Here is a 20,963-nt window from a genome sequence, read left to right as displayed (position 1 = left end):
CAAAGAGGGGACTGGCTCACATCGGAACGCGAAAAAGTTTGAAAGAACTGTGGTGGGAAAAAAATAAAAAAAATAAAAAAGTTTGGGTTTTTTTAAACTCGAATTTGCTAAACAAAAATCATTTTTATCTACAAATTTGATAAATCGATTAAATAGTTATTTTTGTCCAGCTCTAGTGATAGGTCAGTCATTGGCCAGTTTAGGTCACGTGACTAAGACTAAACCTAACCGTAAACCTAACCCTCTACTACGTGTACTTCGGTAAACGTACCAATAGCACTGGGGGTTGTCCGTACAAACCGAACGAACAGACATTTTAACCCACCTATTATCCTTGGGGTCAATTTGACCCCATTCGATGTTGACTCTTTTTTGCATCATATTTCATGATGTTTCCTAATTTGACAGGTACAATTGATTAAGCATAAAATTATCTTGATGATATTTTTTCAATATGCTGAACATATATTGATGTTCATAGGGTCAGTTTGACCCCAAACTGTTTTCGCTGTGTAAAAGGTTCTAAAGAAAGATTTTCAAGATAAACTAACTGTAAAAGTGAAAGTTTGACCTGATGGTGGCGCTGCAGGAAAGGTCAAAGGTCATATAATTACCACAACCAATTAGTTCATACTCTTGTGGTCATTAACGTTTTCAGTAAATTTGAGAAGTTTTGGATGAAAACTATTGGAAGATAAATTAATTGTAATTTAAAAGTTTGTGCTGATGGTGGCGCTAGAGCACAGGTCAAGGTTTCATTATCAATGGTTTTATTTATGTATTCAACAAATAAATTAAGTGTCTGACACTGAAACTTGGTCAACAATTTTCTGAAAATCATTTTCTGGAGGCAAATATGCGTGGGGTCAGATTGACTCCAAGGGTAAAATGTGTTAGTAATATTTGATGATAATAGGAGGGTTAAACAAGTGTAAAACAAACATTTGTAATTTTCTAACGCATCTGTTATTGAACAATATTTGATGTAATTTCACTCGTATTAGCCACGACACAAAGAGAGTCAATTACGATTATATTTTATACATTTAAAAGCTTCCTCAATAAATAGGCAACTTGTAAACTATACATGCTGTTGTTTTCATTGTGGACTTTTGGTTTAGCACATGTCGTAATATTACGTGGATGTGTTCAGTGTGCTGTGTGAAATGTAATGTAGTTACAGCTCCAGGAGTTTTCATTGCATCATGCACACAGCATGAGTCAGAGCTGGGCCTGGCACAGCACGGCGAGCGGTCCGTGAACGCATCACTGTGGTTTTAAGTCAGCAAAAGCCCTCGCAGCACAAAGGTGACATTTACAACCCTTTAAAGACGTGTTCATCTATAGATATCTTACAGAAGGCTTCTTCTATGTGTGTAAAGCTGCAGTATGCAAGTTTTTTTTTGGCTTCATTTGGTCAAAAATCCATAATCCCCTTTGATCATATTGTAATCCAAAGTGTTTTGAAAGGACAGTATACTTTTACACCTTCTCTTGGCTATCATTGTCTTTACTTTTTTTTTTTTTTTAAATAATGTATGTATCTTTGTTAGTGTTTCTTGACACTTGCCACTGAGTGTAAAAGGTTTGTTCTCCAAAATGTAAAAAAAAGCGACAGTAAATATATTTGTTTGAAAATGTACGAAGTAAAAGTAAAAAAAAATGTTAAGAAGCTGAAATAATTGACAAAAAAAAAACCAACAAACAAACAGGACTCTCTTAAAAATGAAACCTCATTGTATCAATGGGACTATCTGTATACATTCTAAATACATGCAATAAATAAATTATATAAAGGGGGAAAAAAGCAAAATCCATTGCGATGTTACATAAATCAAATTCTATCTGAATCAATGTTCTCTACTCAGTCTATATAACACAATGATTGTAGTACCATATTTAACTTACTGTGTGGAAATTACAAAAAAGGGCTAAACATTAGATATAGAGATCCATCAAACCCACTGTTTATCTGATGCAAGTCACTAAAATTTAATGATATTGTTGATTATAATATTCTTCAGATTTTGTATAAAGCCAATTAAAAAAAACATTGCCAAAGAACCTCCAAGAAAGGTTTGAAAAAAAAAGAAAGTCACTATTATTTAACAGGAACAGACATCTTAAAAGCAATGGAACAAACTGTCACAGTGACAGGAATTTGTTTATGGAATACACTTCAGAAAAAAATAAAACGGTCAAAAATTCTCCTAAAATGTTAGAAACACATCAAATCTGCAATGTTAATTAAGTATGAAAATTAGATTTGAATATAAATAATATGAGATGTTAGATAAATGATTTGAGCAAACATGAAAAATATGGGTTTTTTAATGTTTTGTTTATTTGTATTCTTGTTTTACTTTTTCTTCTCTTTCTTTTTGTGAATATTGTAAATACGGCACATAAAATGCCTAAAAGTATCTATAAATCTGTAAATATGTAGAAGGTTGAATATTATTAGACTGATTTAAAGGTACTGAAAGGCAACAAAGGGGAAATACTATGAGAGTAATCTTCTTTTCTGCTTCTTTTCATTCATAATGTGTTGATTTGGAAGTTTTGTTGCTAAGACTGTTTTTTTTTTTTTAATGTAATTTATTTATTTATTTTTTGTAACTTTTGAATGAAATAAATAAAATAATTACAATAAATTACATAAATATATACAGTAAAGTGGATCACGTTCATTTTTAATTTTATTTCTGCTGCTGTTGTTGCAGTGGTATTACATAATCCATAATTGGAAGGTGAGTCAGCAGAAGTACAAACACCAACATTATACCAGGAAGAGGAAGAAGGAGGCGGTCAGTGTTTTACTTAGTGAACGGAGAGAACAACAGGAATGTAACAGAGCTGAATGAGAACCAAATATTCTGTGTAGCTTTGTTTTTAAACTGAACAGATGAATAATCCAGACCCAGAGGAACAGGAAGACGAGCTGCTGGCGCTGCACAGTATTCTGAACTCTGAGGAGTTTGTCCGGGATGAGTCGAAGTCTGCCGGAGAATGCCGAGTGTCCGTGGAGCTCCCTGCGGGCTTCACGGTGCTGCTCAGAGAAGGTAAATAAAAAAAAAAACACTAGGTAAATAAATAATATTAGATATAAGATGGATCATTTTACAAGGAACTACTTTCAGTGACATATAGACATTATTAAAGCAATTAGTTTTTGATGTTTATTAAAGTGTGTTAACAAATACAGAGTAGCCATTAGTGAACAAAGTGACAGGTGCACCACCTCAGATATTTTATACTGCGTTTTATTTGAACTAGATTTAAATTTGAGATAGTTTAAGTATAGGATACATTTATTTGATATTTATTGTGTGTGATGTGTATTTGAAAATTGATATATATATATATATATATATATATATATACCAATTATTATTTGTTTATTTATTTGAATTAGGACAATGCATATTCATCAACATGTCAGCATAGAGAAACAACGTAAATATGCTGGAGTAAACACAATGGCTAATTTTCATCCGTTGTCCTAAGGCAGGTTAGTACAGTAGACATTCAACAAGACACGATACAAAGAATACATAAATCACAGGACATTACACATTACAAGTAGACTATTGACAAGTTACATATAGGTTAAGATTAAGACTTTGAGGCCCAAAGAAAAAATTGAATAATCTAATTGTGAGTGCATGTCTGGCTAGTTTTCAACCATTGTTTCAGCGTAGTTTTAAATGCTGAATAGGTATCACAGTTTCTGACATTTCAGGCGACCCCATTTTAATTTCAAGCGACTCAAAGGTTGAAAAACACTGAATTAGGTGAATAATAGTACATATAAGATGGATCATTTTATAATGAACTACTTTCAGTGACACATTTTTAGTGTCATATTAATTTGACATTTTAAAGCACTGAAAGTTCTGGGGTTATGGAAACTCCACAGGTTTTATAGATTTTAAAACACTAAATATAAGTTTGATTTACAATATATATTATTATTATATTATATAATTTGTTTTCAATCAGTTTACTGGTTTTTCCATTGAAATTCTGTAAAGTTGTTTTTAGCTATATTTTAAATTTTGGATTTAAAAATAAAAGAAGGGAAACAATAACAGTAAATATTAGATTCTTAGGAATAACCCATGAGTACAAGTACGAAATAATTTGAACAAACATGGTTTTTATATTAGATATTACTTGAATTTGAAGTTAAAAAAGTTTTACTTTTACATAGTGTTTGGTATGAAACTTGACATCATCTCTACTATTTGTATTCACATCTGAGATTAAATGTGTCCTTTTGAAAGTTGAGAAGTTAGTTAAGAACAGCTGTTAAACTGTTTTTTGTTGTTTTAAATTTAAGCAAAGTCTGTTCACAAATGTGAAGCAGAACTTTGAGCTCTGCTGCTATTTTCCTCAGAAGGTGAAACAGGGAGGCAGTATGAGATCTCCTCCCTTCCACCTCTGCTCCTGACCTTTGAACTCCCCAAGGATTACCCATCATCCTCCGCTCCCTCCTTCACTCTCACCTGCAGCTGGTTGACCAACAGTCAGGTAAATGTGCACAGAAATTACAAACACAAGGACGGTAAATCAGTGGTTCACAACCTGGCATTAGCCTAGCAAAAGCATCAGCTTAGCATTAGAATTAACATAGCAATAGCATCAGCTTAGCATTAGAATTAACATAGCAATAGCATTAGCCTAGCAATAGTATTAGCCTAGCAATAGTATTAGCCTAGCAATAGCATCAGCCTAATGTTAGCTTTGGCCTAGCATTAGCCTAGCAATAACATCAGCCTAGCTTTAGCATTAACCTAGCATTAGCATCAGCCTATTGTTAGCATTCACCTTTCATCAGCCTAGCGATAGCATCAGCCTAGCATTAGCATTAACCTAGCATTAGCATTACCTAGCAATAACATTAGCCTAGCAATGGCATCAGCCTTATGTTAGCATTGACCTTTCATCAGCCTAGCAATAGCATCAACCTAACATTAATATTAACCTAGCAATAACATCAGCCTAGCATTAGCATTACCTAGCAATAGCCTAGCAATAGCATCAGCCTAACGTTAGCATTGACCTTTCATCAGCCTAGCAATAGCATCAGCCTTGCATTAGCATTAACTGAGCATTAGCATTACCTAACAATAGCATTAGCCTAGCAATAGCATCAGCATAATGTTTGCATTGGCCTTTCATCGGCCTAGCAATAGCATCAGCCTAGCGTTAACATTAACCTAGCAATAACATTAGCCCAGCAATAGCATTAGCCTCATTTTAGCACTAACCTAGCATTAGTATTAACCTATCAATAACATTAGCCTAACAATAGCATTAACCTATCATTAGCATAACAATAGCATTAGCCTAACATGAGCATTTGCCTTGAATTAAATCATGTCTCATGTGCTTCAGAGTTTTAATTTAATATCATCTTTTTTTTCACACAGCTGTCTGCTCTTAGTTCTCAGCTGGTTGATCTCTACAAGGCCACCAGTGGCTCTGTGGTCCTTTTCTCATGGCTTCAGTTTCTGAGAGAAGATGCTCTGTTGTTCCTGAACATCCACAATGTCCTGGAGCTCCCAGCTGATGGAGACGATCAATCCTCAGAGGCCGATCGTAAACCAGACAGTCTGACTGAAGCTGCAGAGGACTTTCCTCCATCTCTGAATGTACCATCAGATCCACCAGAACCTGTCAGGTGCAGCACAGATGCAGAGGATCAGGAAGGTTTCTCAGGAGAAGAAGAAGATGTTTCTGCTTTGTTACTTCTCAACAGTTCGTCTGATCCATCCGATCCAAGAACACGAGGAGCAACATCTCTGTCTGTGCACTCCAGGGTTTCTCAGAACGAGGACCAAAGCTTCTGTGAAGTCTCTGTTACTCCTTCTCAAGCTCTCCTGTCTCAGATCTTGATCTGTGACGCGACTCATAAGCAGAAAGTGTTCGACAGCAGCCTGTTTGACTGTGGTGTTTGTTTTTTGGTCTTGCTCGGGTCAGAGTGTGTCCAGCTGTCTGAGTGTGGACACGTCTTCTGCCAGGCCTGTCTCAGAGAGTTCTGTACAGTCCAGATCACTGAGGGGAACGTCCAAGGGGTCACCTGTCCTCAGGCGGACTGCAAGGCCAGCCCCACACCTGCACAGGTGAGATCCTCTCCTGTCTGTCTAACTCTTCTTTAAACTTTCATTTATTTATTTCTGTTATTCTATAACATTCAGATCCTGAGATGTTTTGGGGGAATTATCCTTACTCTTCACCTGATCCACAGCAAAACATTGTGCACATCTTTGAATAAAACAAACTTTACACATGCACTTGTACACATTGTAAACAAGTAAACTATTGGAATGCATATGAACAGTCACTATTATTTTAAGAATGTTTATTTTTATCTTGTGACTCTAGAGCACCGTTTATTACCTGTGATATAAGGCTAGGCGATATGGACCAAAACTCATATTTCTATATGTATTCTCAAAATGGCGATGTACGATATAAATCTCAATATTTTTAACTCAATAAAGTCTCACCAGAAAGACAATTCTAGGTTAAATGTGATGATGTAAAATGCCACACAGGCCCATTTATTAACAAACAGCTGCACAATATGTGCAGAACATTGGGAGTTCTCTGGTGTGGCTTGTTTAGGGGAAGGTCTGGGTTAGAACGCACTCAGTGATCCATCTAACTCATTTTCATGCTGTTCTGAGAAGCAAAAGCAGCGACTCTGAAATGTATGTTATTACAAAATAAACAATATATTAAAAATATATCGATATAGGCAATATTGTAATTTTTTATATACAAAGCCAATATTTAAAAGAAAGTGTCTGATTGTACGGTTACCGAAGTACAAGTACGTAGCGTCTTATGGTTAGGGTTAGGGTATGACCCAATATCGCAACAATTTTTGGGTTAGGATTAGGGTAAGGTTTAGTCTATCACGTGACCTAAACTGGCCAAATAGGGACGCTGCGTACGCATAGGATGTTGGTATATTGATACGACAACCATACGGATAGCCACTGCCTGTAGAAAACTTGATATATCTGTAATCTTGATATATTGCCCAGGCCTATGTGTCATTGTATTGTTTTGTTCAACCTGAGCTTAATTAATTAATTTATAGATAATTATATGTTTTTTAATGATGATTATACTATACACTTTCATGGAGTTTGTGTGAAATTTCTTCCCCAGGGTTAAACAAACTTCTTTGTGTCTCTTTTTTCTCTCTTTGCCAGGTGAAGAGACTTGTTGGTGACGAACTGTTCAGCCGCTACGATCGCCTCCTTCTGCAGTTTTCTCTTGAAAGCATGTCTGGTGTGTTGCTCTTTTATTTTCCATTAATACAGAACAAATCATCAGGAGCTTCTTCGGTGTTTTTCAACGTCTCGTCCTTCCTCAGATGTGATCTACTGTCCTCGGATGTTCTGCGGTTCAGCTGTAATTATGGAAAAGTCCGGCACGGCAGCTCTTTGCTCTGTGTGCGGCTTAGCTTTCTGTGTGACCTGCAGGAAGACCTACCATGGAACAGATGACTGTCAGGGACAGGAAGAGAAGAAGATGAACAAACTGATGGAGCGACTTGATCTTCCGATTTCCGAAGGTGCACAAGGACACAGAGGAGAGCAGGGGTCATACACAACACAACAGTCGAGGGAGTTTACACTGATTATTTTTTGCAATGCCACGTACAGACCTCAGATACAACAGGGAGCGCCTGTTAGTAAATGATCACATCATGCCAGTGGGCGGTGACTGCTACTTGAGATTGTAGTTTCAAGCCCTGCTGAACCAGATTCCTCAGGGTTGAGTTTGCATTTGGTGTGACTGCTGTGTGGAACACAACAATGTTGTGATCAATAGTCTTTGCAATCGTCCATGGAATGAATTAACTTTCATTTTTCATTTAATTTATTATTATTTCAAATCACAACTTATTCAGTCCACATGCAACTTACATCTCTATTTATTATAAATGGAATCTGATTTTCCACACTTGATGAATATTTAATTTATAATCAGCAAAGTGGCAGAACAGTCAATAACTCACATCAGGAACTAAATACCGTAATTTCCAGATTATAAAGCACACCTGGACTTGGATAAGATGGCAGCGTAACATAGGCCGCACTCTATTGGCTGATGAGGGTGCCCTTCTCACGACTTGGCCAATCGGAACGAGATGTCAATGCTCTCTCTGTGAGTTTTACTTTACAAAATCATACTGTGGTATGGCTTTAATTTGGCTCCCACGCCATGAGTGTGACACATGCTCTACAGCAGAGTTTACCAGGATTGGGGTCAATTACATTTTCAGTTACAATTATGTCTTCAATTATCCATGTTCAATTACAGCTCTATTATGGTGACTGACCGGCCTTTTTTTTTTCAAATATAATTAAAGTTACAATCATTAATTTCCCCCTGAAAGTCCATTACAATTATGTTCTCATATATTAAAGTTAAATTACAATTAATCACAATTACCCAGCATGAATCAAATAACCGCATAAAACCTAACCTTACTCTTGTGTTAGCTTTCTGTTAGCATCTCTTTCGATAATGGGTCAGTTTGACCCTTGTCTTAAATCAGCTGTAAAATAACCTAAAAAATAATATCTGTTATAATTTCTCTTGGTTAACTTGTTAGGCTTCCTTATCTATGGAAATAATGGTGTTAATATTTTTGTTGTGGGTGTCTGTCCCTTTTTTCTGTCAGTATAGCCCTCGATTTAAATGTATTATTTATTTAAATGGTAAAATAATTGTGAAGAGAAGTGACAGGTAGTGGAAAAAGTTGATCTGAAACATATTTTAATGATTGTTAACTATGTATGTGTAAGCCATAGAACTGTAACATGGTTCCACAGGTTTGTGTTTCTTTGAATTTTAATGTAATTGGCCATACCAGCCTGACATTGTTCGATCTCATAAGATCTCTGAAGCTAAGCAGGTCTGGTTAGTAGTTGGATGGGAGACCACTGAGAATTCTAGGAGCCACAGTGAGGGACAGTCGCTCCAGTGATATCTGTCATTGTGTCCTTGGGCCAGACACCTCACCCACATTGCCTAGTATGAATGTAGTGTGTGAGCGAGTGTTGGTGGTGGTCAGAGGGTCCGATGTCTCACTATGGCATCCTCGCTTCCATCAATGCCCCAGGGCAGACAATAGTAGCTTACCACCACTGAGCGTGGAGTGAAATAATAATGCCTTAATTCTGTAAAGGGCTTTGAGCGCTATATAAAATCCAATTATTATTATTGACATTTTATAGAATTTCCATACCAATTACAATTACAATTTGATTATGGTTACAACAGCAACATTTTTTTTTCAATTATAATTACAAGTAAAATTACCTGATAATTGTAATTAATTATCAATTACGCGATTACAATCAGAATTGACCCCAACCCTGGTGTTTGCCAACATGGAGTGTTGGAGTGTTGGGAGTCTTTTAGCTCTTTGCATTGGGTACATTTATAAATGATTTTATGGTACATATTCACCAGATGATTTTATCTACTAACTACGACTCATCAATGGAGTAAGCAATGCATCGCCAACACTTGTTTTTGTACATACTTTTTTGTTTTCGTTTTTTTTTTAGGGGGGGGGTTATTGATATATTTATAAACAGTTTATTCTTAATGGCTTAACTTGGAACTGAGGGTTTGTCCATTTAAATGACCACAAATGACTAAAAAAATCGGAAATGTCACAGCTTCTCCTGAACTAACAGACTAATTTTTGTCTTGTTGCCTGTTGTGGGTAATTGGTTTTCATTACTGTGACCTTTGGTGGAAGCTACTGTAGCTACTGTCAAAGTAATTTTTTTTTTGTTATAGAAGAGTAGATAGTTTGACAAAAAGTCACATCCTGAGCTATTGTGAATGATTAATAACTGCTAAACTGTGTTATAATTTAGCTGATTTCAAACATGGAGCAAAATATGTTGTTTTCTTTCATTAGAAATGCTTTGTTTGCTGCAGGCTTATTTTAAAAACCTTTGCTCTAGTAGTTGTGTTTAAAATGTGGAAGTGCATTTGTAACATGCATCTCCGTTCCCTGCTCCGTGTGTTTCAGAGGGAAGGAACGCTGTCATGGATGACTTCCTCAAAGGCAGCAAAAAGAGAAAGAACCTCCTAATAAAGAGATACGGACAAAACATCCTGAAATACGTGATAGAGACAAAATCAAACGAGAAATGGATAAAAGCCAATAGCAAGCCCTGCCCTCGGTGCTCCCGTCAAATCGAGGTAAACAGTCAGTCCTTATCCAGAGAGTGTTTGACTGGCTGTAATATGCACACATACACATTTAGTTTGTTTGTTTGTATGTTTTTTACAGAAAAATGGAGGCTGCGACAGAATGACGTGCACTCAGTGTTCACAGGTTTTCAACTGGCAATTTCTGACCAAAATTGACCCACCTGACTGAAACATTTTTATTTTATTTCTTTTTTTTCTCTAACGTCTGTGAATTATTTTCTGTTTTGTAGGCCCTTACACTCTTTTGCTTTTGTTGGTTTCAACACTCATATAGCGTTGCACTGTTTTCACATGACCTCAAGGCCAAATCACGTTTGCACCAGCCTCCACATTACACGGAGCACACCCCAGCCACTCAGGAAGATAAAATGTCTGCTCCCGAATCTCTATTCACCCGGGGTGTCAAACTCACTTCAGTTAAGGGGCCAAACATGGACCAATTTGATCTCAATTGGGCCGCAGATTTTAGGTGGGAATTAAGAACAATTTTAGAATCAATTGTGCACAAGTTTTTAGTTTTTTTTCATTTGTTTTACTCAGTGGAACCGAGTCATTTCACAGAATTTTCGGGAAGGTGGTAAGAGGAGTCAGAGGTTTGGCCTTACTAAATCAATCAATCGTTTTATTAACAGATTTTTAATTAAAAGAAATTAATCAACAACAATATCAAGTCAATAGGAAAACAGGCACTCGTCTAATACACAGCTGTGGTATGGAGTAGGCCCCTGATCTAAATACGCACAGACCAAACCAGGTTTAGCCACTTCAGCTCAGGATGTAGCTTTTCTCAGCATTTTTATTCAGTCGTTATCTCGTCCCTCCTCCCTTTGGTCTGGCACATGGCTGGCCATGTGTCTTCTATAGTTATGATACGTAATAAATTTGCCGATCGTCAGGGTACAAACATTAGCTTATCAAGAGATACACACATTATTCGAGCAGGAAGAAATTCAAAAGTTTACATCTAACACTAGTCTTTTAATTAGAAGATGTTTTACATTTAGAGATCAAATGATCAGTTATTGTAGTTAAAGGTGACATTTACATCTTATTTAAAGCACTATAGGTTACGTTCAAGATTATTGATTGATTTATTATTTATCGTTGAGGGGTCTACTCTAAGGTGTCTGCTTCTTTAATTTATTTGGTTTATGTATATGAGTTGCTTATTGTGCAATATGTGTAGTATTTAAAAAAGACAATTCAGACTTTGTATTTGTTAATTATTATTATTTGTACTGCTTGGTTGGTCACAATACAATAAAAACTCAAGTCAGTTTTTTTAAACATTCAGCAGCACCTTTAGAAACTATGAGCTAACATAAGATAACAGAAAATGGAACATGTTCACTAGTTGAACTAGAATAATGGTTTATCCTACTCAAGTAGAAGTACTGTTACTTGATTTAAATTGTACTCAAGTTCAAGTACATGTAAGTCATACATAAAATACACAAGTGCTAGTAAAAAATTGTTAAATTAAATAGTATTCAAAGTAAAAGTTACTAGTTACTTTCACCCCAACATTTATTATGGGTAATAAATCTTGCCACGGTTCCCTTGCATACAGTAAACATGTTTGTTACAAAAAATATTACACAATTAAAACAATTTCCACAAAGGCATCTGTATAAAATAAAAACTTTGTCAAAATGTACAATTCAACATAATAATAAAAAAATTTATCAGGCTCCAAGTATAGCTACATTTATTAACTCTAAATAGGAGAAAATAACCGGCATTCAATGTCGTTTTGGTGAGGTGCATTTTGTTTAATCTGATTGGTCGGCTATAATGTGATGCTTTTGATTGTTATTTAATTTTTTGTAGTTTCACAATGTCCGTTGATATTTTTAAAACAAAAAAATTGTAATTTACTCAGTAATGGTTGGGTGTAGAAATGTAATGAATTACTTTACTCCAATATGCAAGAAGAATATTGAAAAAGATGAGTACAACAATAGCAGGGGTTAAATTATGGAACTGCCTAAAAGATGAAATAAAACAAAGCATCAACATAAACCAGTTTAAAAAGCTTTTTAAATCATATATCGTTAGTAAGTATAAGAAAAAAGAGCAACAATTTTACCTAGGGCAGCAATAATATAGAATATCTAAATCATGGTATAAAATATATTAATACTTAAACATAATTTGAAATAATATCATATTTGTATGTACATATCATATACATTCATGTGTATGTATGTATATATGTTTGATATGAGTGTATAAACTGTATATATAAAACTTGTGCAGAATTTATATGGAATGTATATTGTGAAAATAGTAATGAAAGTTAAATATTTTTTGTGCGTGATATTATGTAGAGAACCGTGTTTTGTTTTGTTGTGATGGGGGATAGGTATATATATATATATATATATATATATATATATATATATATATATATATATATATATATATATATATATATATATATATATATATATACTGTATATATAGATAAAAAATTAAACCACCCTTTCGGTGGTTTAATTGTACGATTTAGTTCTTTCCTTATTTTTGTTTGTGAAGACCTCCGAAATAAAAAATTAAAAAAAATAAAATTATATATATATATACAGTATATATATATATATTTTTTTTTACATTCTTTTTTTATTTTTATTTTGGTAACATTTTTTAGTAAAAAAAAAAAAAAAAGTACAAGACCCCATAATAGCAACTGAATTACAGTAACGTGGGTATTTATAATCTGCTACTTTCACTTAAGTAAAACTGAGTCAGGTAATAGAAAAAAACGCCGACCGGAAACAAACTCGTTGTCCGTTTCCGCACGGACTGATTTAAGAGGCGGAAAACTCGGCGCGGCCGGAAACCGAAACAAAAAAAAAACAACCAGCACAGACGTTCTTTTTACCTGCGGATCTGGTGGAAGAAACAGCATCTTTTAACAGAGAGGGAGCCGTTAAAATGAGGACGTGTAAATACAGTAAGTTACAGTAATATGGAGGTAATTGTAGTTTTGACCACTAGAGGGAAGCAGAGCAGCTGTGTATGAGTGTTTATGTGATTGAATTTTGAGTTGGAATCATTTAGTCCAGGGGTCACCAACACGTAGAGGTGGCAAAAGAACTAGTCTTCAGTACTCAAGTAAAAGTATAGATATTTGAATAAAAGTAAAAGTATTTAAGTTGCTCCCTTACTTGAGTAAAAGTAAAAAAAAGTACAGGCTACTAAATGTACTTAAGTAAAAAATAAACTATATGTCCCTTCAATAATAAAACAGGGTTTTTAAACCAGCAAATTCCATATCTTGTAGAATACTGATACATGGAAACAAGTTCAATAAATTAGAATTAGAATAAAGTTTATTGCCACATGCACATACCAAAAAAGAACAGCTACAACAGAATTATTGTGCGCGTTCAAGAGTCAGATTAAATTAAAAAATAACAAAAATGACAAACAACAAATCAGCCAAGACAGTAAAAGTAAAGGTGCAAAAACATGAACATGAACGTTGACCCCTACTGATCTTTTTACTCGTAAGTCGTACAGATTTGATCCATCGAAATAAAATACTCCACTTGAGATGAGCTTTTCATAAATGTTAAAGCATCAAACTTGTACAATAAATATTCGTAGAGATATGGAAAATGTTGGTTTTTAACACTTGACGCGATCTTGACCTTGACATTTTGGCTCCAAAAAGGTCGACTGCACATCCTTGACATTGCCCCTATGATATGACGTATCAGAATCAGAATGTTTTATTGTCATTGTTGATAAACAAAATTCACAACTTGGAATTTGCTTTGGCTTACAGGTGCTTAAAAAGGTGCAATAGCAAACAATCGAATAGAATAGACAAAAATAAAAAATAAGGCATGCAATAATACGTTATTGATAACAATATAATATATATACTAAATAAATATAATATAATAATATATACAATAAACATGTCGTCAGTGCAGGTTATTAAGGAAATTATTTATAAAGTGACCCACATTATAAAGTGGCAGCAGTTATAAAGTGTCAAGTTTGTAGAGTATGTAAAACTGACCGGGGTTTGAAGCAGCGAATTACATGGTTACATAATGTGTCATTAGTGCTGCATTAATAGCCTAGGAGGAGTTAAATAAGAACATAATAATAACTCCTATTCCTTAATGAAAATAATCATGGACCTGGTTAGTGAATTGTGTAGCTCATAAATTTACCTTTTCAAAGTTTATATCAGCAGTGCAGCTAAATCTACCTATTCATGTTTAATTGAAGCATGTAGTAAATAAAATGCCTTAATGTGGGGATGTTTTACTCCTATTTTCACACCTATTCGCCACATTCCAGGTAGGGCTGCACGATTATGGTCAAAATGATAATCACAATTATTTTGATCAATATTGTAATCACGATTATAATCACAATTATTTATCATGTTTGGGAAAAAAAATTATCTGTTTTTATGACTACTTTTAAACAAACAATATGTGTACAGTTTATATTACAAAATTAGGCTTTAAATAAGAATTATTCTAAACAAATAAATACAAAAATTAGCCCAAGAATGAAAAATGTTCCAAAGTCTAACTGAATAATACAGAGAGTATTTTAAATGTGAATATTGCAGACAATCAGGTTAATTTAATCGTGGAAACCAAAATCGTGATCATGATTAAAATTCGATTAATTGTGCAGCCCTAATATCAGGCCATTTTTTTTTGGAGTAACACTCCTCCTGCCTCTGTCTTCCAGCAGCAGTGAGATAATGACTGCAGTGAAAAGTAGGCTACACTGCTACAGTGTGCAATACATCATTGTCTCTTAACAACTGCTCCTCCCCCCCCCTCCCCAAGCAGTTTCAGACTGCGTTGTGGACAAGAACCTAATGAGACACGCATTCACAATAATGATCATCAACTGGGATCTGTTTGTTAATCATCTGGACGTTTATTCAAATGTCTCGCGCACACACTCACACAGGGCTTACAGATCAGTACAGGCACTCATTCAGTGTATTGGCAACATTATTCAGAGGCACTGAGAGTGTGCTGAGGTTCAGAAAGATTACAAGTGTGTATAATGTCCCGCAGACCTGCAACAAGGAGGTTTATTGTTAATGCTCTGACAGCCAGTGAAGGGTAGATGGACCTGTATACTGGATACAGGATAATATAGAGAGAGTGCACTCAGTGTTGACTTTGATTAACAAAATTAAACAACAGAAGGTGAAACAGGAAGACATACCATACATCAGGGATGGGCAACAGCAACACTATAACAGTGGGGGTCACAAAAATGTGATTGTATCTGATCCGAAGACCACATTATGGTTTTGTCTTTCTGTGGTTTTGTTGTTTGATCAGTTTTATTTTGTGTGTTTTTGGAGTCAATATGTGTGTTTTTGTTATTTTTTTGTGTTCTTGCTATAATTTTGTGTGTTTTGCTGTCATTTTCTGCATTTACATTGTCAATTTGTGCATTTTTTGGGGTCACTTTCTGTATTTTTGTTGCTATTCTGTAATGTGTTGTTTTTTGTGTTTTTTGTTTAAGTGGTTGTTGTGTGTCTTTGTCATTTTGTGTATTTTTGGAATTTTTTGTGTACTTTGTGCATTTTGCTATCAATTTGTGTGTTTTAGGAGTTCTTTTTGTGTATTATGTTGGGCTTTAAATTTCTTCCAACTTCTTGAATTACAATTTTTGGGGATTTGTTTTGGGGGCCGCACAAAATTAGAGGCCACACGAGGCCCCCGGGCCGCCAGTTGCCTATGTCTGCCGTACATAATGCTAAACAGGTGAAATATTCACGTTTAACAAACATTTTCTCACTTTTTGAAATGTGTTTCTGCACTGAGATGCAAACCAGGACATAAGGGGGTGAAATATTTATTAGGGGCACATTTGGGGAAAAAATGTCTGGGCCCGATACATATATTTTTTAGGAAAAGTTTTACTCTCTGAATATAAAGTGTGTATTGCTTAATAAAGCAGAAAAATCGTAGCTTTCTAGTTCCGCTAGTTTTTATTTGTAATGCAGATTAGATTAACTATTTTAAGCAGTTCTTTTCTTTTTCTACTCTGTTATCATTTACCGTATCCATGGAAACCTGAGAACAACTTTTTGATGTCAATGAAGGACATTACAACAGGAACCATTGAGTTGTACCTCAGTGTGTGATGACTGTGACCAACTTTCATGTTTTCCATTCCACTCCGTTACCACAAAAAGGTAACGGAGTGGAAAGACCTTCATTATTCAACCCCATGTTAAACAAATATTAGGAAAAATTCAGCACTACTGCTGCTCATACAGCACAGCTTACATGGACGCAAGCTACTGCAACCTTTAAATTCCAGGATTTTCAACATCCCAAATGTGCACCGAAGGAAAATTTCACCCATAAATAAGAAGCTCTTATTTCTTTTCTAATTTTTAGGAATATTTATGAAGTCAAAAAATTAAGATTGCTTTTAAAAGATGAGCAACAATTCCATAAAGAAAGGGTTAAGTATTTAATATTTTTATCTGTTTATTGTAATGCCAAACCTGTGCATAAATTACAGAGAATAAATAACAGAAAATGACAAAATATTGTGAAAGTATCTCACTTCATAATTTATTTTCTGTGTGAATTTGATCATCAAATGGCCCGTTTTGGGGTTGTGGTCTGTGCTTTTGATGTCACTGTTTAATCAGAATAACACAGTAGTGTGGCTGTTTTTGGACAGTGGGAGGAATCGTATCAATGAAACATGGATTGGGTTGTGGCTGCAGGGATTCAAACCCACAACCTATAGCTGTGTGATTATCATTTATTAATATTTTTACATAATCAGGATGCAGCTAGAGGCCACAGAAATAAGATGAAATCATGTCCATAACATTTTTTTTGATTGATTTTTGAAAGAATGAGGTCCTAATGATAAAATAAACCAATAGAATGAGGAAGAGGAGGATTCTTGGCTTCATCACTTGAGTTCCTTTGTTTTCTGTCATTTGGTGATGTTGAGCATCTGAATAAAACAATCCTGTTACATAACAAAAGGTCACGGTACTTGCTTTTCTATGTATGACAACGCAACAAAGTCCTGTTATAGCAACACAAACACACCTGCCTCATTTTTTTTAGCTTGTTGAGGTGAACAGCTGCTTCTTCTGCTCTCAAGGCTAACCAAAGCAACCCGAGGGGAAATCAGGATGCTGCTCTCATTTCACTTTCCAACACGTCTAATTATGTCGGCGCAGTCGATGGATTCAATTATGTGGGCGAGAGTGAGCCGAAGTGCTTGTATGGAAGGTGCACCTCGAGTGCTTGTATGGAAGGTGCACCTCGTAGGAATCTACCCTCCATTTGTCAATACACAAGAACAAAATGATGAGTCTGACTTCATATTCATGAATACACCTGTGATTGTTGCACGTATTTTAACAGTTTCAGCCCAAGTGGCTCAGCAGCTCAAAAAATACTAAATTATCAAAAAGCAATTAAAGAGTGGATTTGAACAGTTTGCTCAATTAGGGAACAAGGTTAGGTCTGACTATAAATAATCAGTCTACGTCCTACTCTTTGACATTTGAAGCCCGCCATCGTAAACAGATGCATCATCTATCCTATTTATTAAAATCTGTGGCTTTTTCTTTGTTGCTATAGGAGCACAATCGTATGTACCCTGTAATTATTTGTAGAAATTAAGCAAAATGACTTTCCATCAATCATGAGGTTAATTTCTCCATACAAGTGTTTTATCAACAATAAAGAGATCAAGAAAACATGCAAAAAGCGTATTAACATTTATCTAACTAGATTAGCTTTAATTACAAGTGCAGTGGAGATCTTGTCTTAAGGACAAAGTTAAAACATAACAAATATTGTAGTGGTTTGGATGAATGAGATGGAGTCAAGCTTTAGGGTTGCTGGTCAGATGTGGACACAGGGTTTATTTGGTCAAAGGGTTTTGGGGAACAGACCAAATTCAGAGATAAACAAGCTTTCAGCGTATGTGCCTCAGTGAGTATGCTGCAGGTCAGTGCTATAATATACTGTTACTGTTTACAGTAATGGTTTAGTTTAGCTTGATTGGACAAATCGCGGCTACAGGAAGTCTCTTGGGCCCCATGCTTAGTGTTCGCTGAGGGTTGTTTTGACTTCCTGGTCTTTGCAGGTTTTCCTGTTTTTTTGACATATGTGTCGGGGAAGACAGTAAATGACTGTAAAAGGTTGTTAGAAATATAGAATATAATAGGAAATTGAACAGACCGCAGACACTGGGAATAGGTTAGTGTTAGTAATTGTGGGTGTTTGATGTGTGTTGTTGGTCTCTCTCTAGTGATTCTGTAATTCATATATATTTGTGTCAAAAAATGCTTTTTTTTTTTTTAAACAAAGAGAGGATTGATATTACAGAACTCTCTCTTGGTCAGTTCTGGTCAGACTGCCCTAAGCAGCATTCACCAAAGTCTCTGCCTGAAGAGGCTCCACTATGTTATGACTACCGCTATCAGCAACATACCTACTGAGAGCACTAAACAGCAGCAGATTTGCTGAGGCACACACGCTGAAAGCTTGTTTACCTCCAAATCCCTTTTACCAGATAAACCCTGTGTTCGCATCTGACCAGCAACCCTAAAATTTGACTCAGTCTCATTTCATCAAAAAAGCCACAACAACAAACAAACTATTGTGATTGGATCAGCACGCGACTAGAAGAAAAGATTTTATCAAACACAAACGAATGATTAAGTTCTGTGTATAGTGTACGAAAGCAGGAGTTTTGTCATACAAAATGGGAATTTTGAAGTTTAAAAAACTTTTTTAGGAAACATCATAGGCATTTCTGGCTATAGGGCTGCTATGCAATTGCATAGATGACCATCAGCCACTCGGGGACCCAAAGCTGAGTCCTCAGTAGTGATAGATCGATACATCGGCCGGCCAATATTATCAATTTTGCATTTTTTACGTGTATCGACATTGGCCTATGAGGGCTGCTGCATTCGCCGATCCGCATTATCTGCAGAGAGCAGAAATATTTTTTACTTGTTCTTGTTCTACATGACCTGTTTTTAATATTTTTTTTTAAAAATTGAGACTCGTACCATTTGTCATCATCATTGTGTAATTTTTATGATGTAAATTGAGGGAGCAAAAGGAATATCGGCAGTCCGTATCGGTCATCGGCTAAGGCTGATGGAAAAAAAAATTGGAATCAGCATCGGCCCTAAAAAAATCCATATTGGTCTGTCCCTAGTCCTCAGTCTCATCTGAGGACAGTGAAACTGACCTGTCGTTAACCCTAATATTCTTCAAAACAAATGTAGGATATCACAGGAAAATGAACTGCTATCATAAGTTGCGGCTCGTGTTTTCAAGGCGTGATGAAGTCAAAATTGTTGGCCACGCAGTCAGCCGGCAGGCATTATGGGAATGATTGACAAGTACCTATCATCCATTTATTGGATTAGGAGTCTCCATGTAGCTACACAAACTGGGGACCTCCAAACAACATCTTGCATAGGGCCCCTACAAAGCTAGAAACGGTTCTGTAAACAGTTCTAGAGGTCAGGGAATGAGCGTGGGCTCTTATTAAAAACAAATAACTAACTGCTCTGTAATAAAGGACACTTGAGCTTCAGACAACATCACAAAGACCTTCGGCAGAGTCAATAGGACGAGGAGTTCACGTCTGTAAAGGTCATCCATGTAATGGTAATCTGGTAAACTGAGTAAAGGAATCTGGACTTGAATTGATGTTTCACCTTGCATTCTGAAGGGTTTGATGCTGATATTGTTTGAGTGTTAGGGATTCAGAAGGAAAAATAGGTTGAAAATCAATATTGCATTGTCTCTTGAAAGCACCGGTCACTCGATGCCGCGCTCTAATCTGTTACCGTTTTCCTCTGGTGTAGTGATGGATCAAAAGTGAATGGCTGGTTTTCGGCCGAAACACTTTTCTCACTGAAAAAATCTGACCAAAACAGGATGGTTTTGATGACACGGACAAACGGCGCGCGGGCTTGTCTGGAAACTGAACAATTTATTCACTGACTCACGGAGTGGCTGTATTTCAATACATCTGAGCACTAAAGCGCCTTCTGAGCAGAGTTCACGTTGCACGCAAGTGTGATTTATGTTTCTGTGTCACTTAGACGCTGTAGTTACGTGTAGCCCTCCGTCAACATGGACCACACTGCAGCCTGACGTATCGATCGCATCTGGTGTCAGAGTTTGTCAGCGCATGTTTTTCAGAGATCCTCTGGACTTAAGTTTATCATGACTGTACTTGGTCCGCGTTATAAAGATAATTACTTGGATGGGATCAAAATTAAACCAGCGCCCACAATAATTTATCCACACCGCAATCAAAGCACACTGACCACACGCTCTATGCACGTCTCCAAGAACATGCTTGAATAATAAACAAAGCTAAGGAACTGATTTTCATCAAGAACTTCAATGCACTTTGTGTTTTAGTGAGAGAACAGATTTAATTTGACTCTCTTCCAGCAGCCCAGTCAGTTATAGGCCTGTATATTATTATTTAATGTATGAGTGGGGTCAGGTTAAACATATAAATATTTTATTTGATACTGTGCATTGTTGAAATGTCAGTGCTAAATAAATATTTTCATATGTTTAGTTGATTATTCTTTAAAGCATTAATGTTAATTTATACAATTGCAACGTTTTAATTTTAGTGAGGTTAGTACACATTCAGAGCCATAAATGCAA

General features: G+C 35.7%; 2 protein-coding genes across 4 annotated transcripts in view; both read left to right on the top strand.

Moving 5' to 3' along the window:
• The first annotated feature begins 2,796 nt into the window (after nt 1-2,796).
• On the top strand, nt 2,797-11,744 carry LOC114461565 (E3 ubiquitin-protein ligase RNF14-like). Of its 2 annotated transcripts, none has more exons than XM_028443751.1 (7): nt 2,797-3,062; nt 4,403-4,533; nt 5,436-6,128; nt 7,230-7,308; nt 7,394-7,594; nt 10,079-10,251; nt 10,343-11,744. In XM_028443751.1, exons 1-7 carry the CDS (start codon nt 2,906-2,908, stop codon nt 10,430-10,432), a joined length of 1,524 nt encoding a protein of 507 aa, XP_028299552.1. In that variant the 5' UTR covers nt 2,797-2,905; the 3' UTR covers nt 10,433-11,744. The 2 variants fall into 2 exon arrangements, with proteins under 2 accessions (XP_028299552.1, XP_028299551.1); XM_028443750.1 differs by having other exon boundaries at nt 4,400-4,533.
• Nucleotides 11,745-12,910: 1,166 nt separating this feature from the next.
• LOC114461561 (phosphatidylinositol 4,5-bisphosphate 3-kinase catalytic subunit alpha isoform-like) overlaps nt 12,911-20,963 on the top strand; it is a 64,157-nt gene continuing 56,104 nt past the window's right edge. For both annotated transcript variants that reach the window (XM_028443742.1, XM_028443741.1), the window contains exon 1: nt 12,911-13,219. The gene's annotated coding sequence lies outside the window, so the exon portion shown is untranslated. The remainder of the gene's footprint in view (nt 13,220-20,963) is intronic.

This window comes from Gouania willdenowi, chromosome 4 (genome assembly GCF_900634775.1).
Source record: "Gouania willdenowi chromosome 4, fGouWil2.1, whole genome shotgun sequence".
Lineage (NCBI taxonomy): Eukaryota > Metazoa > Chordata > Actinopteri > Blenniiformes > Gobiesocidae > Gouania > Gouania willdenowi.
The sequence above is the reverse complement of the archived record's forward strand: the minus strand, read 5'-3'. Positions and strand labels throughout refer to the sequence as shown.

Excerpts from the sequence above, each read along its gene's own strand:
- LOC114461565 (XM_028443750.1), top strand. The coding sequence starts at position 2,906 with ATGAATAATCCAGACCCAGAGGAACAGGAAGACGAGCTGCTGGCGCTG. Across the intron at positions 7,309-7,393 it reads TTCTCTTGAAAGCATGTCTG|ATGTGATCTACTGTCCTCGG; the intron begins GTGTGTTGCTCT and ends GTCCTTCCTCAG. Across the intron at positions 7,595-10,078 it reads TGATCTTCCGATTTCCGAAG|AGGGAAGGAACGCTGTCATG; the intron begins GTGCACAAGGAC and ends CGTGTGTTTCAG.